Source organism: Morchella importuna (assembly GCF_003444635.1).
Source record: "Morchella importuna strain M04M26 chromosome Unknown Morimp01GS003, whole genome shotgun sequence".
NCBI lineage: Eukaryota > Fungi > Ascomycota > Pezizomycetes > Pezizales > Morchellaceae > Morchella > Morchella importuna.
Window position 1 is genome coordinate 1,621,864 of NW_025763400.1, and position 16,098 is coordinate 1,637,961.

Sequence of the window (16,098 nt, forward strand, 5' to 3'; positions counted from 1 at the left end):
GTGGGACGAAGGATTCAATGCCCGTGCCACAAGGAATAATAATTATGAAGATAATGCACCAGACAGCATGAACCTCGCCCTTCTCTTTTAAGAAATCTTTAAAGGCAGGCCGACGCTGCTTCTTATACTTCTGCTTCTTCCTCTTCTTGTTGTTCTTCCCCGTCTTCTGTTTCCTCTTCTGCAGTTGCTGACGGCTTCTACAGAATACAGATGACGAGAGCGTGAGGCAGTGAAATTTAAAGAGAAAGTGAGAGAGATGGCGGCGAGAAGAGGAGAGAAGAAGAAGAGAAAGAAAAAAGGAGGAGTAGGAGGAGCACACACTATCAGGAAAGGGAGAAGGAAGGATTCATATTTAATAACGTGGATGAGAACATAGATAGGTAAATTCTTCTGGCCTCATATGGTATCTCACTATCATTTGGATTGTCATTATTATTTTCTATTGCCCAAAGCATGCTAAGGCGCAAAATTTGAGCAATAGGGTAATGGGTAATGAAGGCGTGTAGCTGGCGCCATATGGAGTCTTATTTACTAGATACTAACCTACAAAATAACGGATCAAACGGCGGTGCTGGATGAACGGTTGGGATGATCATGATGGGATGGGGGCAATTGAGAATAGTATAGTACATGTAAGTACATACGGTACAAGTAGTAGGTATGGGATGGATTGATCGATGATGGATGGATGGATGGATGGAGGGAGGGATGTTGATGGGGCTAAAAAAGTGGTTGGGTTGGGCTGGCTTCTTTACAGTTAAGCTGCCTACAAATGGGAGCTCTTGACGCAGATCTAGTGGACTTCTATTTCGTTCCCTCCTCTCCACTCGATGGAGAAGATTTTCTACACACTCTAATAGCGAGCCCATGCAGCTTCCTGCTTTCTTTTCAATCCTTGTTCGTTCCGCCGTTCCTACCACATGAATCCCTAATCACCCGGTATTTTACGACGAGACTCAGAAGCCATATCGCCTGCCTACCGCCTGAGGGCACCAAGCTTACGATCGCCTTCTACTGTCTGATCCAGTCCCGGTCCCAAGTGCCATGTATGCAGCTCAAGATGGTAGGTACTTTCCTGTAGTCGTGTTCAAGAGCGAGGTTTAAAAAGCCAAAGTCCGATGTTCAGCAAATGTGTATCAAAAAAAAACTCATCTTGCAGGCACTGGCAGAGGTGTCCGTGCGGAACCTCTCTTGCTCCTCCACGGCAGGCAGGGGAACAGTAAAAAAAAGAAATGAAAGGAAAAAAAAATGAAAAAATATCAGCAAGCCATGGCATTGCTTGCTAGGTTCCCTCTGTGGAAAGGAAAAGCAAAGGAAACTGAGATGCATGTCAAAAAAAAAATCTCCCTTCTCCAATGCTTCCATTCCTGTGGAACCCAAAAATATGTCGCACATTCTCGAAAGGAAGGAAAAAAACGTTAGGTGGGTGTGTGAAAGGGTCTTGTCACCCATGGCCAGTCCATGGTACTCAAACTGTCGGTATGTACGGAATATATGGTAGGTATGGATTTCTCGAATCTCAACGTGCCAGACCTCACCCCTATCGATCAATCAGGCGCTGAATCAAGTCCCTACTTACATGTGTTCGTCTAGAAACCAATTGACCGAATATGTGGCCTCGATCAGATCGGCAACATTCGCCTCGCTGCCACAGATAATTTAGAGTAATTACCGGACCAAAGATGTCGCAAGCGGGGAATGTGCCCGTGCCCGTGCCCGTGTCCGAGTCGACATCCGATTGACTGAGGTCAAAGATATGTAAACAGTCTAGGTATCCAAGGGTTCACAAAGGGCAAACAACGGAAATTTTCCTATGCGGAATCGCCCACAGCCGAATTCGCGAACCAGATATCAAAGCAACCGCGCGGTTGACACTCGTTAGTACTCATTCTTTGATACTCTGTCTCTCATATCAGACGTAGCATGGCTGCCTACATGATGTTTTGCTCTGTTATTATCCTAATCGAATGTTTTACTTCTAATTTCACTTCTTTCTTTCCTTTTCTTGCCTCAACTCTTCAAGTAAGACCTCGCCAGGGCGCGTGCCGTTGAGAGCTTGTCACGCACTGTGCACTGTGCACTCGCTGCACAGGAATATTCGTGGGATTTTCAGCCTCTGAAGTTCTTGGCGTAATTGCCCTATCAGGGTCAACTATTAGTAAAGTTGAGAAACATCTGCCTGATAGTTCTCGAAAAACCCTCGAATCTTCTATGCCTCGACTTATTTCTAACGGTATAGGAGATCTGATTGCATGCACACACTCTACCAATCGATATATCCATGTAGCCTACGATGCCTAATCGATATTTGAGATATTGAATTTGCGATAAATTGTTCTACCAATGGAAGGAAATTATTTCGGGGGGGGGGGGGGGGGGGGGGGGAACAGAGTTTTCCAACGCCTTTCCTAGACCATGATAGAGTACCTAGGCGAGCGTTTAGCTGACGGGCAAGACCGTTGGAGTCCAGGCGAAGAACAGGGGATCACATACATGTAGCTAGAAAACCCGTCCTCAAGTCGATGTCAACATTAATTATAAAAGGCGGAGTTGTTATCCGTGAAATTCGATATGCACCTCTGATCCCCGTAGAGCAAGAAATAGAAGTTGCCATAGCATTTACGGCCAAGCTTCGGTGTTTTCTTGAGTAGGGACAAGAAGAACTATATGTAATCTATAGTAATTAGGGGTATCGCTTTCTAGAAGCTAGAATCCAGCTCTGCGTATCTGTATCAATGATCGGTTGTTGGCTATTTTGAACTGTGACCATGCCGTTTAATGTCGCGGTTATCATTTGTATGTAGTTGTCTAGCTAGGAATGACATTCTTCATTCTCCCCTCCTTTCTTCTAGCTCCGTCTAGAGTAGCTCCCTTCGACCTTAAGATCTTGAGCTTCTAGGCCCTAGGCAAATGAGGTAGGCACTCTAGCTCTATACTTGAGATAATTCTTCATGTCCCAGGGAGTTCATGTAATATATTTCCATTAGTTACGGGAATAGGCTGATTCTTATAATTAATTGTCCTGGGTTGTACGGTGTTGGTTTCGCCCCCAAATTAATTAACGGCCCTCCCGTATGCCCCGCAAGATGCTCCTGGAAAAGGGTTCAAGTACAGGACTTGGCGCAAGCCTTGTATACTCGCTATCACGTGACAGGGAACCGCGGCAGCTGAGTAATCCACACGCATCTGACCACCCTTAATGACACCTTGAACTTCAAGATCATGAAGGCTATGTGAACTACCTCTACCATCAATTCCCAGAAGAAGAAACTTAGAAAGAGAGAGATCATGTCGGATAACATATCAGCCTTTATTCAACAAGCTCCACCGGTCAGCAGGTAAGTTTGCAATCTTGTCATTTTCCCTGCGTCGCGTCGATGCAAGTGATCAAAGCTCACGTTGTGATCCTAGAACCCTCGCCGGGGCAGCTTTCATCCTCTCGTTTGCCTCTCAGGCACTGGGTCTGATACACCCCAGATTTCTTGTGTATCATGCGCCGTTGGTGTGGAAACTATCAAGGCCTGAGCTATGGCGGCCGTTGACTTCGTTCTTCCTGACGAGCCCCCAACTGGTATGTAGGTCCTACATTCAAGAGTTTAGCCACGGACATGCGCTGACTCAAGCTTTAGGGAATAATTATGGATACATTTTTTCGTGAGTAGATACTATCAAGTTTGAATACGAAAGTTCAGAGAATTTGAGAGCTTCGTAATCTGACTTTGAGAATTTGTGGGGTTTACAGTTTATAGATATGCTAGCGAGTGAGTAATCCTGCTGAATTATTCTTCGAGATTATATACTGAAGGTTTCTACAGCTGTGAAAGAACCAAATTTACACGACCAGGCGACTTTCTAGTGTTTCTGATATTTTGCGGGTCGGTGATAGTGGTAAGTAGACACCTACACTGTACCAATGTTTTCTAGGGGAGTCTTGATTCCTAATATCTGAGATGTGAGAAAAAGGCTCTCAACTCCGCCTTCATTGGCGGTATGGTATTCTGTCAAGCCCTCATCCTAGCCCTCGCATACTACTGGACCGCTCTCGAGGACAGTAGCAAAAAAGTCAGCTTCTTCATCGCCACATTCCCTGTCAAGTTCCTACCCCTTGTCATGCTCGCCATGACTTTCGTTCAGGCCGGCACTGGTGCAGCACTTGTTGAAGCAACTGGTCTTGTGGCGGCACATCTTTACCTCTTCCTTACGGACATTTACCCCAGACTCGGTGGTGGGCGAAACTTCATCGTCACTCCAAACTGGATACATGCGCTTTTTGATACTCCGGGCGATAATACTTCAGGACCAAGGCCGAGGGCCCCAACAGGCCCCTCTATCAGGCCGGTGCCAACTGCACCGGGGACAGCTACCTCAGGTAGGGGGATCTTTGCACCGGCCAATAGTCAGTGGACACATCGTGGACAGGGACACAGGCTTGGAAGTTAGGCTTGGTTTTTCTGCAATTACACGAGGGGTCAAATTATGGGTTCGAGAAAATATAACATATCTGGACCTGATATTTTTGTCTGAAGAATCCTGAGTTGGAGATTTGAAGTATGTTTTTGTATTTTTAGTTAGAAATGGAAAAGCAGGAGTTACTAAGGTTTACTTACCATTTTTCCAACTGTACACCTAGGGAATTAATGTTACCCTGGTTTTTTGATATTGCTCGAGATGTGACTTTGAAAGATGGATTTCTTCTCAGTACATGTTGTGAACCATAAAAGCATAAATGGTAATTTCTCTTACTAGTGATTCGCGTCATGAACTATCACTCGAACATTCTGGCTAGCTTGACCAAATTCCTCATCAACCCCGTCAATCCCTGCAGATCATCAGATTTAATATTAAAATTTGATTCGCATGCATATAGGCACATAGATTTATGTGTATCGTAGACAACCAAAACCGACATTTTCCTCCTCCAATCGTGTCACCGGAAATCACTCGTACCATACAACTACATATAGTTACCAGTGCAACATAGTGAGATATTAAAGCTCGGGGCCTCGCTCTAAAGTGTAAGGTCTATGAGGTAAACCCTCACTATTTACAACATACCTATATTTATCAATTGAAAACAAACCAAGTAACAAGTCAACATATCCGTAGTAGGCGTCCTATCTCGGATACCCGCAATCTGCTAGCTAGCTAAAAAAGAAAGAAGAAAAAAACCATAGATACTTCATCTCCAACTCCCGCCATGGCCCAGCCAAATAATTAACCCTCCCAAGTGATCCTCCCGCGCTGCAATGCCTGCCACGCCTCCTTCAACTCGTGGTACCCCATCACATCCTCGGGATCCATCAGGGCCTTTGGGCGCTTGTTCTTGTAGGCGTTCAAGTGGCCCAACCCGCCCTTTGCCAGGCGCGTCAGCCTTGCGGAGTTGGGGTTGTCCTCGTACCGGGTGTTGATCTGGACATCCCAGAGGGCGACGATTGTGCCGGGGGCGGGCTGGAACTCGGCGCAGAGCTCGCCCCAGACGCTGATGATGGTCTTGCGGTCGTTGGAGGACTGGTCCCAGAGGTACCAGTCTTGCTTGGGCTGTTTGGGGTTGGTTAGAATAGGGTACTGGGGTGGAGAGGATTTGGGAGGGGGAGGGGGTGGGTACGATTGATTTACTGTCGGGGCGTTTCCGGCTTTCTAGTACGACAACGAGGAAATCTGGATGGCGTTGCGAGTGAGTACACTTATATCAAACTTTCGACGCTGTGTGAGCAAAGGCGACTTACTTGCATTCCGCATGTTTTTGTTCGCCAGGTTGTTTAGCATGGTTCTTTTCATGTTGATCATGTCGTCTGTTAGTTTGGCGCTGGATATGAGCCAGATATTTGGTACGGGGGCCGGGGGCCATTGGAGGGCTGGGACGGCGATGCTGATAACAGCACCTGGATTATGGCCATGGCCATCGGTGGCAGTGCTTGAGTTTTTAACGGCAATACTTTCGGCTGGGTCGTTGGTTACTGTACTGGAGCCATTGACGATAGTACTTGGGTCCTTGACAGTCGTTGGGCCATTGATAACAGTTGGGCCATTGATAACAGCTGGGCCACCGTTAATGGCAGCTCTTGGGCCACTGACGGCAGGATTTGGCCCATTGACAGCAATGTTTGAGCCATTGACACCATTCAAGCCATTGCCAATAGTCGCTCCACTCACAACTCTCGAACCATTGGCAGCAGTACTCGGGCCATTAAAGACAATTGACCGGGGACTAGCAACCGCACACGGGATTGGGTATATCCACACCAGCCCCACAAAGCTACGCACCGTCATCACCTTTATCAATATAAAAACACTTACACAGTTGCAACTACTATGGCATACATACCTCGTACCGCCACTCGGATGCACCCCCAACACGTACCGCCGCACTTCAATGATTTGCCCAACCTTGATGGTCCTGTTGTGCACGAACTTGTCGAATTGGGCGCTGACGAAATAGGCTGTCCGCACATGGGCTTGTTAGTATCTTCTCTGGCTAGCTGGAGGTGATTTTGATAGTGATCGAGGGCAGTTGGGCTTTATCTTCATTGCCAATTGGGAAAACAAAACTTCCTTCTTCTTCTTCTTTTGTGACAATTGCATTCAGACATATCTATACCTCCCCCCCCCCCCCCCCCCCCCCCCCCCCCCCCCCCCCCCCCCCACCCCCAAGAACCCACCACCCCAGCCCTCCAGCCGCAAAAAACATTCCTCCAGAAAGTACTAAAAACCACCAAAAAAAAAAAAAGTACTAACCATGCACAAACCCCACCCCATCCGAAAGCCTCATCCTGAAATTCACGCCCACACCCACAATCGGCCGCAGCCGCACAAGCTTCAGATAGACATACGGCCGCGGGTCGATCTTCCTTGGCGGCGTGTGGGCCGGGTCCGCGCTGGGGGCGAGCACCCGCTCAATGGGCGTCAGTGGTTGGGGGTAGGGTAGTGCCATTTTTTTATCTATCGATAGAGCACTGATAGAGTACTGATATCTGATATCTTAGGGCTTATAAAAAGTCGGGGAGAGGCTTTTTTTGGCCCAATTGGCCGGGGTTTGGGAGGTTGGCCGTAGAGAATGGGGGGGCTCTCTGGACGGCCGGGCCTGGCGGGGCGGGGCGTGGTGCGTGGTGCGTGCGGGCAATTGGTTGTTAGTGGAGGATCAGATAGTGGGTGAGAGACTCTCTCGATCTCTCGAGTGTTTGAGTGTTGTGCAGGGGGGCGAGTACTAGTTAGTAGTAGCCCGGCTTAGTAACGGGCGCTCTCGGCGTAAAAAAGTAATTATTATAGTTAGTCGGCTCTAATATTATTAACATGGCGATATTATCGTTATGAGGATTGCGGTCAGTGGGTCACTCCGACTCTCGAGATGTGCATTTCTGGAAGTGATTGTTGATTATATTGGCGATTAATAAGGCAATGGCTGTTCTAATAAAAACAAAAAAAAGGAACTTTTGATCATTGAAACGTTTACAGCTATTTACATTATTAAGATAAGAGGCATAACAGATTCTACATATCCGTCTGCCAGTCATGCTCCAATTGCGCCCTATTCTTCCTCGCGTTCTGCGCCTGGAACCACTTCTTCTCAAAGCCATTCCCTCTATCGACCCCATCCCACCGATGCCCCGGCAGGATCTGATATCTATTCGGCGGCGCGGCACCCTTATACAGCAGCCGCCCCGTCTTACTCAGCCCCTTCTTCTTATTCGTCAAGAACGCAGCCGCCGGATCATTCCACAGCTCCTTCTCCCTCATCTCCTCGTTGAGCTCCTTATCATCCGCATAGCGCGCCAGCGTCATATACTTTGCCTCCTCAAGCTCCTTCTTGCGCTCCTCACGCTGCACCGCCTGCAGCTCCCCCTTGTTCTGCTCCACAACCTGCCGCTGCTTGGCCTCCTCCTCCTCGAGCTTCTTGCGCGCCTCCTGCCGCGCCATGGCAATGTTGATGATGCGCCCCGACGCATCACGGTAGATTGTCTCCTGCCCTTTACCCGTCTCGCGCGGGTCCTGCGCGTTGAAGCGCGCGAGCTCGGCTTTCCGCTGCCGCTCGAGCTGCGCCGTCACCTGTGCGGCCGTCTGGAGGCCTGCGTGCGCGCCGCTGGACATCTTTTGCATGGACTTGTCGTCGGCGCCGACGATGGCGGGCTGGTCGTCGGGGTCGTCGGCTTGCGGCGGGGCTTGCGCGATGATGGCGTCGGCAGCTGCGGCGGCGTCGGCATCGACGGTGGTCCAGTTGGACTTTGTGGTGCGGCGGAAGGCTCTGGTCGTTTCGCCGACTGTGTGTGTGAATCGTGAGGTCAGTATTACTTCAATTCTTTGCCATTCAGGTTTTCTGGGGGAGGGTTCATTTTGGGGGTTTGGAGTGGTTTGTGGCGGGGGGGCGTACTGGTCACAGGGCCGTCGTCATCGTCGTCGTCTTTGGCTTGGTCCCAGCCCAGGGCATCGTCGTCGGCGATTATCACGCCGCCCTCCTGCTGGGCCTTTCTTTTCCGCTTCTTTGCCTTTTTCCTGTCTGGCTCGTCTTTTGTGAGGTATTTCTGGGCGAGGTATGAGGAGAGGGACATTTCCTATTGGGTGTGAGAGAGGTTGTGTTTAGTGAAGAAGCAGAAGAGGCCGTTCCTCTCACCTCACGATGATACCGAATCGAGCAGAGGAAAGGGACAGACAGCCAGACAGACAGACTGGTGCATACGAGTGCTGCCACGTGACTGCGCTGATTGGCTGGTGCCAAGGCCCTTGTGCTACCAGAGTAACCAGACCTCCCGCCGCCTTACTAAGAAGAGAGTCTACAGAGAGAGTTAGAGGTGTGTAGAGAGACACTCAGAGAGAGTTAGAGGTGTGTAGACACTCAGGCAGACAGAGAGAGCTGGAGGTGTGTAGACACTCAGACAGACAGACAGACACAGACACAGACACAGCTGTGAGAGCTCGGAAACAACTCCACTCACCTCCCTCGCTCGCTCGCTCGTCTCCAAGTAGAAGTAGATGCTCCCAGATCTGCCCACACACATCACATCCACACCTCCACCTCCACCTCCACCTCCACCTCCACATCCACATCCACACACCCACACCCACATACAGCAGAGTAGCTCAGAATGGCACGGACAGACGAGGCAGAGGCCTTCGTTGTGGGCGTTTATATGGCTGTCCAGGTATGTATGTACCTGTCTGTACCTACCTCGTACCTACCTAGAGTAGGTGATAGAATATGGAATCCCACCCCCCCCCCCCCCCAATTCAGAAATCAGAATAGCTCAAACTCTGTGAAAAATACCTCCCAACCAGCTGAGCTGAGATGATGCGGTGAGCCGAATAGGAAATCCCTCACGGTAAAGTCACTTCGTATAGTCACATTGCGTACTTGATAGGGAAGCGTAAGACAGCCCTTTCTGTGTTTTGTGTTTTGGTTTTTTGGGTTTGTTTCCTCGTACGTATGGAGAGAGAGAGTACGGGGGAATGGTTACAGGTATCATCTACATGTATCGTTGTTTCGATACATACAAGAGCAAGAGGAGGGCCTCACTCGGGTTTCATGCGTAGAGGTAAATTAAAGAGAGAAGAGTGCAGTTCAGTGTAGCTGATTGTAGCTCCCCACACCAGCCCAATGCCCAAGGTAAACAACACCCTCATTCTGGAAAACCCGGGAAGAAGGAAGAGCTAGCTAGAGCTCTCGAAGGAAGGATCTCTGGAAACCCCGGAAAGAAGGAAGAAGAGCTAGAGCTCTCAAAGGAAGGACCTCGAAAGCTTCCATTTCAACCCTCCCCGATCCTTCCTTTCTTCCACCCACCCACCGGGTATTGGTGGTCCCTGGCTCTATGTACCTCTGCTCTAACCGGTCACAGGCAGGTCGGTCAAGCCCTCAAGCACCTCCCAAGCAACAGCAACAACGACGCTCAGGGTAATACCGTCGTCTTCCACAACGGTAATGTTCCGTGGCAGAGGGTCATATCGTCAAATGGGATAATTCCGGTCAGGTAAATTAAGCCTTTTTTTCTCTTTCTATCTCTGCTTCTCTTGCTCCCTCTCTCGATCTCGACGTTTCTTTGGTTTTTCTTGCAAAACAGCCTCATTTGCTCTACATATACATACTTGCACTTTTTACAACAGCAACAACAAAAAGTTGTAGTTTTTCCGGCCTTTCCCGTTGTTTTTAGATTTTATCCGTTATTTGCAATTTGCATCTTGCATTGCTTGCATTGGATTGCTTTCATTGCTTGCCCTGTTTCTGTTTCTGTTTCTTTGTTTGAGCCAGCCAGATCCAAAGTTATTATATACATACAATTCTGAGTGAGTGAGTGAGTGATTGACCGAAACTAAATGATGAAACGGAAAAGGGATGACCCTACCGCCGCAGCACGTCATGCACAGGCACTGCGCAGCGAGGGAGTAACTGTGACGACACGGGCAGGGGGAGCGCTTCACGTGGACCTGGATGGCTTTGGATGGTTCCCTGGCAGCCTGCCCTCTGAGGGTGAGGGCTCAGTGTATGGTGACGGCGATGACTGAAACAGAGAGAGTCATGGTTTTTACATTGGATATTGGAGATATATACTTGGTGATTGATACTCTATGTACGGGGTAGTTACTAGGGTAGGGTAGGGTACTCTACTCTACGGGGGGAGTCAGTGAGTTGAATTCAATGGGGTAATTTGTAAACAAGGCCTCACCTCACCTCAGTATGACTGAGACTCTCAGATGGATGGATGGATGGATGGATGGATGGATGCGCGTGTACCCGGCAGCTGCTATTGCTAATGAGCCACAGTGAGGCTCGGTTAATTTCGTTTCCCTTTTGTTCTACGTCACCTGCGCAGTACCAAAGCTGGAAGTATGTATGTAGCAGGCCAGAAGGTGGATGTAGATTAGGGGTACATACATACATGTATGTAGGCAAGAATATGTAGGCACGGATTTTTGGTTTTGTTTCTATCTGCTCGTACCCTCCATCTGCTCTGTCTATCTGTGTCTATCTATCCGTCTATCCCCCCATTACATACATGTAGCTAGCTGCTTATCGCGAGAGAGTGGTATCGAGGGTTGAAAAACGTTTCACGACCCCCCGATTCACGGAAAAGCAAATTTCCAGGTTTTTTTGTTTTAGAAACGGAATCAGAATAGATATGAAAGGGAGAATTCCAAGTTTTGTAGCTCCTCGTATCTAGCCTACTATCTAGTATCTACTATCTACTACTCCAACTACCAAATCTGTATTGTAGTGTAGAGTTGATATGAGTTATCTACGCGCCCCCCCCCCCCCCCCCGTTATGTGCCCCCCCCATATAGAACAATCACATCTGGATTTGGACTATCTATCTATTCCACTCAGCGACTCTGCCAGCCTGCCAGCCAGCCCGCCAGCCCGGACGGGTGTTTATCTCTCTCAGCCCTCCCTCCATCCCTCCATTCCTCATTCACTCACTCACTCACTGAGGCACGGGCGATACCGCGACGGGATAAGGCTCGCAGCTAGATGGAGAGAGGTAACACTGCACTGGTGATAACGAAACCCCCCCCCCCCCCCCAGGGATAGGGGAATTCACGGATGGATAGCTGGAGAATGAGGGAGAAAAAAAATTGATAACCACGGTTTCTCGATTCCCACCGACCACCCTCCCCCCCCCCCCCCCCGACCCCTAAACTAAACCTATTTTTCCCGCTGTTTGTTGGTAATAGTGTAGTGGCTGGGGGGGGGGGGGGGGTGAGGAGTGAGGGAGATTGGAATGGGTTTGGGGTTTCGTTCATTCATTCACATTCGTTCTCCCTAGATAGCTTCGATAGCTCGGCTCCTCCTCGGTTTAGAGATGGGGGAGGGGGGGCCCTACCGGTAGGTAAGATGGTACTATTGACTACCGCTCTTCTACACTTAGCTACTCTACAACCTTACATGTATGTAGTGTAGGTGCATGAGAGCTCTACTCCAGAAGGCGTCTTGTATGGTGGGGATACTGGGGAATTAGTGATGTGATGTTAGCTAACACTTGGTTATGTTACTGGCTGTCTGGCAGGCAGGCAAAGTCTGGGTAGCCACGGTATTCAGCGCTGGCCAGCCAGGTGCTCTCTCTCTTTGGCTGGGGCCTGTCTGTCTGTAGGCGTCATTTGCTGGTTTGCTGAGGCTGGACCGGATGGGATGTGTGCTGCAACGAGAGACAAACGAGACAAGGGAGCGCGCAAGGGAGCAGCAGCAACAAAAAAGCTACATTACATAGAACCCCCAACAGAATAATAGGATGTAGCAATAATAATGAAGCTGGGGAAACACAACCCTAGGCCTCCCATCCCCGTGCCCCCCCGAATTACATTACAACAATAGCAATAGAATGTAGAGTCATGGTCACAAAAGGTGGCTGTGGAGAGAGAGAGAGAGAGAACGTGGGGGATGTTCGAATGCGATTACATAGGGAAAGTATGAGAAAGTATTTGTTTGTAGTATGGATGGATGGGTGGATGAATGATGATGATGATGATGTATGTAAGCATGAATGTATGATACAGCTTGGTGATAACATTTCAAGTAAGGCCTGCCCAGCGCCTGCTGCTCCTGACTGACTCTCGCTCGCCGCTCGCGCTCTCCGGAAACGCTAGCTGGAGTCCAAGTCAAGTAGCTGCCAGCTGCTCCACCTAAACTTACCTCTATCTGCCTGAGCTATAAAGAGCTATCGTGTTAGGTACCACCCTTTCCGCACCTACTCCCTATATATCTGGCCCTTCCCGAAACTCATCTTCTTTCTTCTCCCTCTTCCCTCGCCTACTGTCTGCTGTCTACAGCTGCTCTCACTGCTTATACTTGTAACTGTAACTCCTCCTCCTACACATCCGCTATCACCACCAAGCTTCCTCTCCTCCCCCACAACCTAATTCATTCGTTCGTTGTCGTCTTTGTTGTCGCCAGTCCTTCACCAACCAAGCCCGTTCATCACCAAATCAGCCGCAATACCCTCTCCCTCAATTCCAGTCCCATTCTCTAAATCAAACACCATGGCTCTCACCAACTCCATCGTTCAGTCCACCGGCGATCTTAGAAGCGCAGCCGTTGAACAGCGCCGCAGCAAAGAGGTGAGTCATACAAGTCATTCCACTCCCCCCCCCCCCCCCCCAGTCAAGTGAGCCCATCATGCTGATAAACATCCTCCTTCTCCAGCGTCGTGTCAAGTACCGGAACGTCAATGTAGCCCTCCTCGGTCAGCCGCAGAACCCATTCACAAACAAGAAATTAGGTGCTCCCTGTTGGAATGATAAGAACAAGTAAGTAATTCATGGCTTTGTTTATTTCACCCGTAACAACCCGTTACAACCCATCCCCCCCCCCCCCCCCCCTCCGAAACGGTATCCGTTCTTTGTTGTGCTTTGGAGTTGAAATTCTGACTCATTTTGCCGTAGGTTCAAGATGACCCGTGACCCTAGTCTCGTGAAAGTCTGCCACTGCTGCCAGTGCCGAGGCTGGAACACCAAGGAGCTTGCCAAAAAGAGGGCTGCTCGCAAGTTGTACTTTGATGATGAGATTTGCACCGCCCGAACCAACCCTCTGAGCCCTTCGGCGGCGTTGGAAGACCGTTGGGAGGATTCATCGTCGGATAACGACTCTATTGCCGGTATCGCGTACTCCTATGACCAGTCCGGACCACGTGCCGGAACCGACACCCTTAGTTATGCCGTAACAGAGGCTGTTAAGAAGTTTGAGCACAAGGAGTTGACAACTCTGATCAAGAACGAGTATGAAGTTGTTGATTATGAGGACTCTGACGAGGAGTTTGAGCTGGTTTAAAGCTCAAACTCGTTGGTATAGCTTGGAGCAGCTGCGTATTATCTAGTGACGTAGTTTTGTTCGTGCGGGGGTTGTGTTCGGCTTAATAGCATGTCGAACGCCCTGCCGAGTTTCCGCCAGCGATGTTTTTTTATCCCCTTCTTTTCGCTTGAGATGATTATTCTTTTGCGGTTGGGCTGTTTAATTAGTTTTTGTTATGTTTGTGTCATTAGTACTTATATCGGTCGATCTGCAAGTGGAGTTTTTGTTGTGTTTTTTTTTTTTTCCCTCGTTTTTTTTTCCCTTTCCTTTTCGCTTTTGGCGGGGTATCGGGGATATACTGCTTAGTGCAAAGGATCTGAGTATTTTACACCTTTTTCTCGATGGTTTCTTTCGGTTTGGCATGGCGGGCGAGCCAGGGACGGTGTTTGTTGCGTTTCTTTGCATGATGATGGCAGGTGTCTTTTTTTGCGGGACTTGTTACTCTACTACTTTTAGTTTTGGCACTGGATTGGATTTGTGCGCGGGCGGTGCGGTGGAGAAGAAGCAGTCATGTTACACAAGCCTGCTTCTTTCAGGAGGTGCATGAGCGGGAGGGAGGGAGACTGAGAAGAGAGACTGAGATACCTTTTATAGAGACGAAACAGAACAGAATGAAATAGCACATGGCAGCATACGTGCTGCCATTATAGAAGGGAATTATTTGGAGTCGTTGTTTGTTGTGAATTTGTGAGGTTTTCTGTGACTTTTGGCAGCCTTGTGAGAGCTCATATTTTGGCCCTCTGTTTTGCCAGTTTTGCCCAACTACGAGATCCGGGGTTTGAAGCTCTAGAACTTTACAATGCGGAATAATGCTATGGAAGTGTTTTATACTACTTGAGCTTTTTAGCAGAGCCTTTTCCAGCAGATACTGGCCCTTTTAATACTGCAGCTCGAATCTTTTCGAGAAGAAAAAAAGGTCTCAAACAGCCACGTATCTTCCCCCACAGCCGCGATAAGCGCCTCTCACTAGCTACCCAAGACCCTCACCACATACAATCCCAACCGAGCCGCATCATATCACCTCTCTCAATATCACGATCCCCCAAAATCCCATCCCCTACAAAAAACGAAAAAATGCGCGCATTCTCGCTCCTGCTACCAGTGCTGTCCCTCCTCTCGGCGACCGCAAACGCGATAACCACGCACACGCACAGCCTAGCGCTGCACCAATGGCCGCTCGGCGCGCCCAACCCGACGGTCCTGGGCAAGGTCTCGTATAACCCGGCGACGGGCGAGGGCGGGTTCGACGTTGCGGAGCACAGGGGTGCGTGGGCGGAGAGTGGGGAGGAGGAGGAGGTCCGGGTGGGCGTGTGGGATGGGGAGACGTGGGCGTTTGGGTGTGTGGTTGTTGGTGTGAGTATTCCCTTGTGGGTGTTTCGGGGGGTTGTGGTTGTGGTTGTGGTTGTGGATGCTAATGTGCTGGGTGGGTGGCTGGCTACTGTAGAAAACGTTGAAGCATCCGGAGAATGCGGAGATTACGGTTAGGGTTGATGATATGGGGAAGGCGTGGCATGTGCAGTATAAGGCCGGCGATGAAGCTGTATGTTGGCCATTGTGTTCTGCTGGTGCTGGGCTCTATGGGTTTGTTGGCTAATTGGGCATTGATTGTATAGTCTTCCTCGCCCACTGTGCGCATCTTGACGCAGGCGCCGGGCCCGCAGCCTGCGCTGAATAAACCGATTGTTTTGACGCCTGATGGCAAGATTCCGGTGCCGGAGGTGGAGAAGACGTTCTTGCAGAAGTGAGTTTTCTCTTGCTGTATTTTGTGGATGTAGTTGTGTGGGTGTGTGTGCTAATGTGTGCTTGTGATGTGTAGGTACTGGTGGGTGTTGCTGGGAGCGACACTGCTTATTATGACTAGTGGTGGTGGCGCGGAGTAGATGGGGTGTAGGTGGTTCTGTGTTTATGGGTTTGTGTGGCTGTGAGCTAGAAACGGATAGTAATGCTAGTAATAGATATCATTAAGCATGAATTGGCCATGGTTCTAGGTTGTGTGTTTTGTGGTGATATATCTAGAATTCAGGGATAGAGATAATTGCGGACTAAAAAGTTATGCCTATTACTCAATATAGTCGTGGGAGCCATGATCATTGACCGCCTTAATTAGCTATGACTAAAATTGAGTCATATTCCACGATGTTCTCACGAGTATATTCGAGGCCTAACAAATTGATTCACTCTTATCTTCACTGTTATGAGTACCCCTTTAACAGTACAGCCAGAAATAACAGCTGTCTGAAAGTAGGAAAATTAACATGTCCCGTTGAATATTGGATCATCAACTATCACTCGCTCATATTTGCCCACAATACTTGGCCCGATTTAGGGTCCCC

The 16,098-nt window shown here is 49.2% G+C and overlaps 6 protein-coding genes across 6 annotated transcripts; 4 read left to right on the forward strand and 2 right to left on the reverse strand.

Moving 5' to 3' along the window:
• Positions 1–3,288: 3,288 nt before the first annotated feature.
• LAJ45_01946 (uncharacterized protein) lies at positions 3,289–4,440 on the forward strand (the record flags this gene model as incomplete). Its single annotated transcript, XM_046111538.1, has 6 exons — positions 3,289–3,338; positions 3,412–3,571; positions 3,630–3,654; positions 3,743–3,761; positions 3,816–3,888; positions 3,964–4,440. The coding sequence occupies 6 exons, from the start codon at positions 3,289–3,291 to the stop codon at positions 4,438–4,440; spliced, it is 804 nt and encodes a 267-aa protein (XP_045975482.1).
• Positions 4,441–5,214: 774 nt separating this feature from the next.
• Positions 5,215–6,931, reverse strand: LAJ45_01947 (uncharacterized protein; the record flags this gene model as incomplete). The annotated part of the gene is made up of 5 exons (XM_046111539.1): positions 5,215–5,538; positions 5,606–5,658; positions 5,727–6,256; positions 6,326–6,440; positions 6,736–6,931. 5 exons carry the CDS (start codon positions 6,929–6,931, stop codon positions 5,215–5,217), a joined length of 1,218 nt encoding a protein of 405 aa, XP_045975483.1.
• A 557-nt stretch (positions 6,932–7,488) lies between these two features.
• Positions 7,489–8,990, reverse strand: LAJ45_01948 (uncharacterized protein; the record flags this gene model as incomplete). Its single annotated transcript, XM_046111540.1, has 5 exons — positions 7,489–8,255; positions 8,366–8,546; positions 8,606–8,692; positions 8,754–8,765; positions 8,928–8,990. The coding sequence occupies 5 exons, from the start codon at positions 8,988–8,990 to the stop codon at positions 7,489–7,491; spliced, it is 1,110 nt and encodes a 369-aa protein (XP_045975484.1).
• An 87-nt stretch (positions 8,991–9,077) lies between these two features.
• LAJ45_01949 (uncharacterized protein) lies at positions 9,078–10,488 on the forward strand (the record flags this gene model as incomplete). The annotated part of the gene is made up of 5 exons (XM_046111541.1): positions 9,078–9,134; positions 9,299–9,356; positions 9,583–9,595; positions 9,825–9,956; positions 10,317–10,488. 5 exons carry the CDS (start codon positions 9,078–9,080, stop codon positions 10,486–10,488), a joined length of 432 nt encoding a protein of 143 aa, XP_045975485.1.
• Positions 10,489–12,957: 2,469 nt separating this feature from the next.
• On the forward strand, positions 12,958–13,744 carry LAJ45_01950 (uncharacterized protein; the record flags this gene model as incomplete). The annotated part of the gene is made up of 3 exons (XM_046111542.1): positions 12,958–13,035; positions 13,121–13,224; positions 13,360–13,744. The coding sequence occupies 3 exons, from the start codon at positions 12,958–12,960 to the stop codon at positions 13,742–13,744; spliced, it is 567 nt and encodes a 188-aa protein (XP_045975486.1).
• A 1,095-nt stretch (positions 13,745–14,839) lies between these two features.
• Positions 14,840–15,645, forward strand: LAJ45_01951 (uncharacterized protein; the record flags this gene model as incomplete). Its single annotated transcript, XM_046111543.1, has 4 exons — positions 14,840–15,118; positions 15,210–15,305; positions 15,379–15,506; positions 15,582–15,645. The coding sequence occupies 4 exons, from the start codon at positions 14,840–14,842 to the stop codon at positions 15,643–15,645; spliced, it is 567 nt and encodes a 188-aa protein (XP_045975487.1).
• Positions 15,646–16,098: the final 453 nt, after the last annotated feature.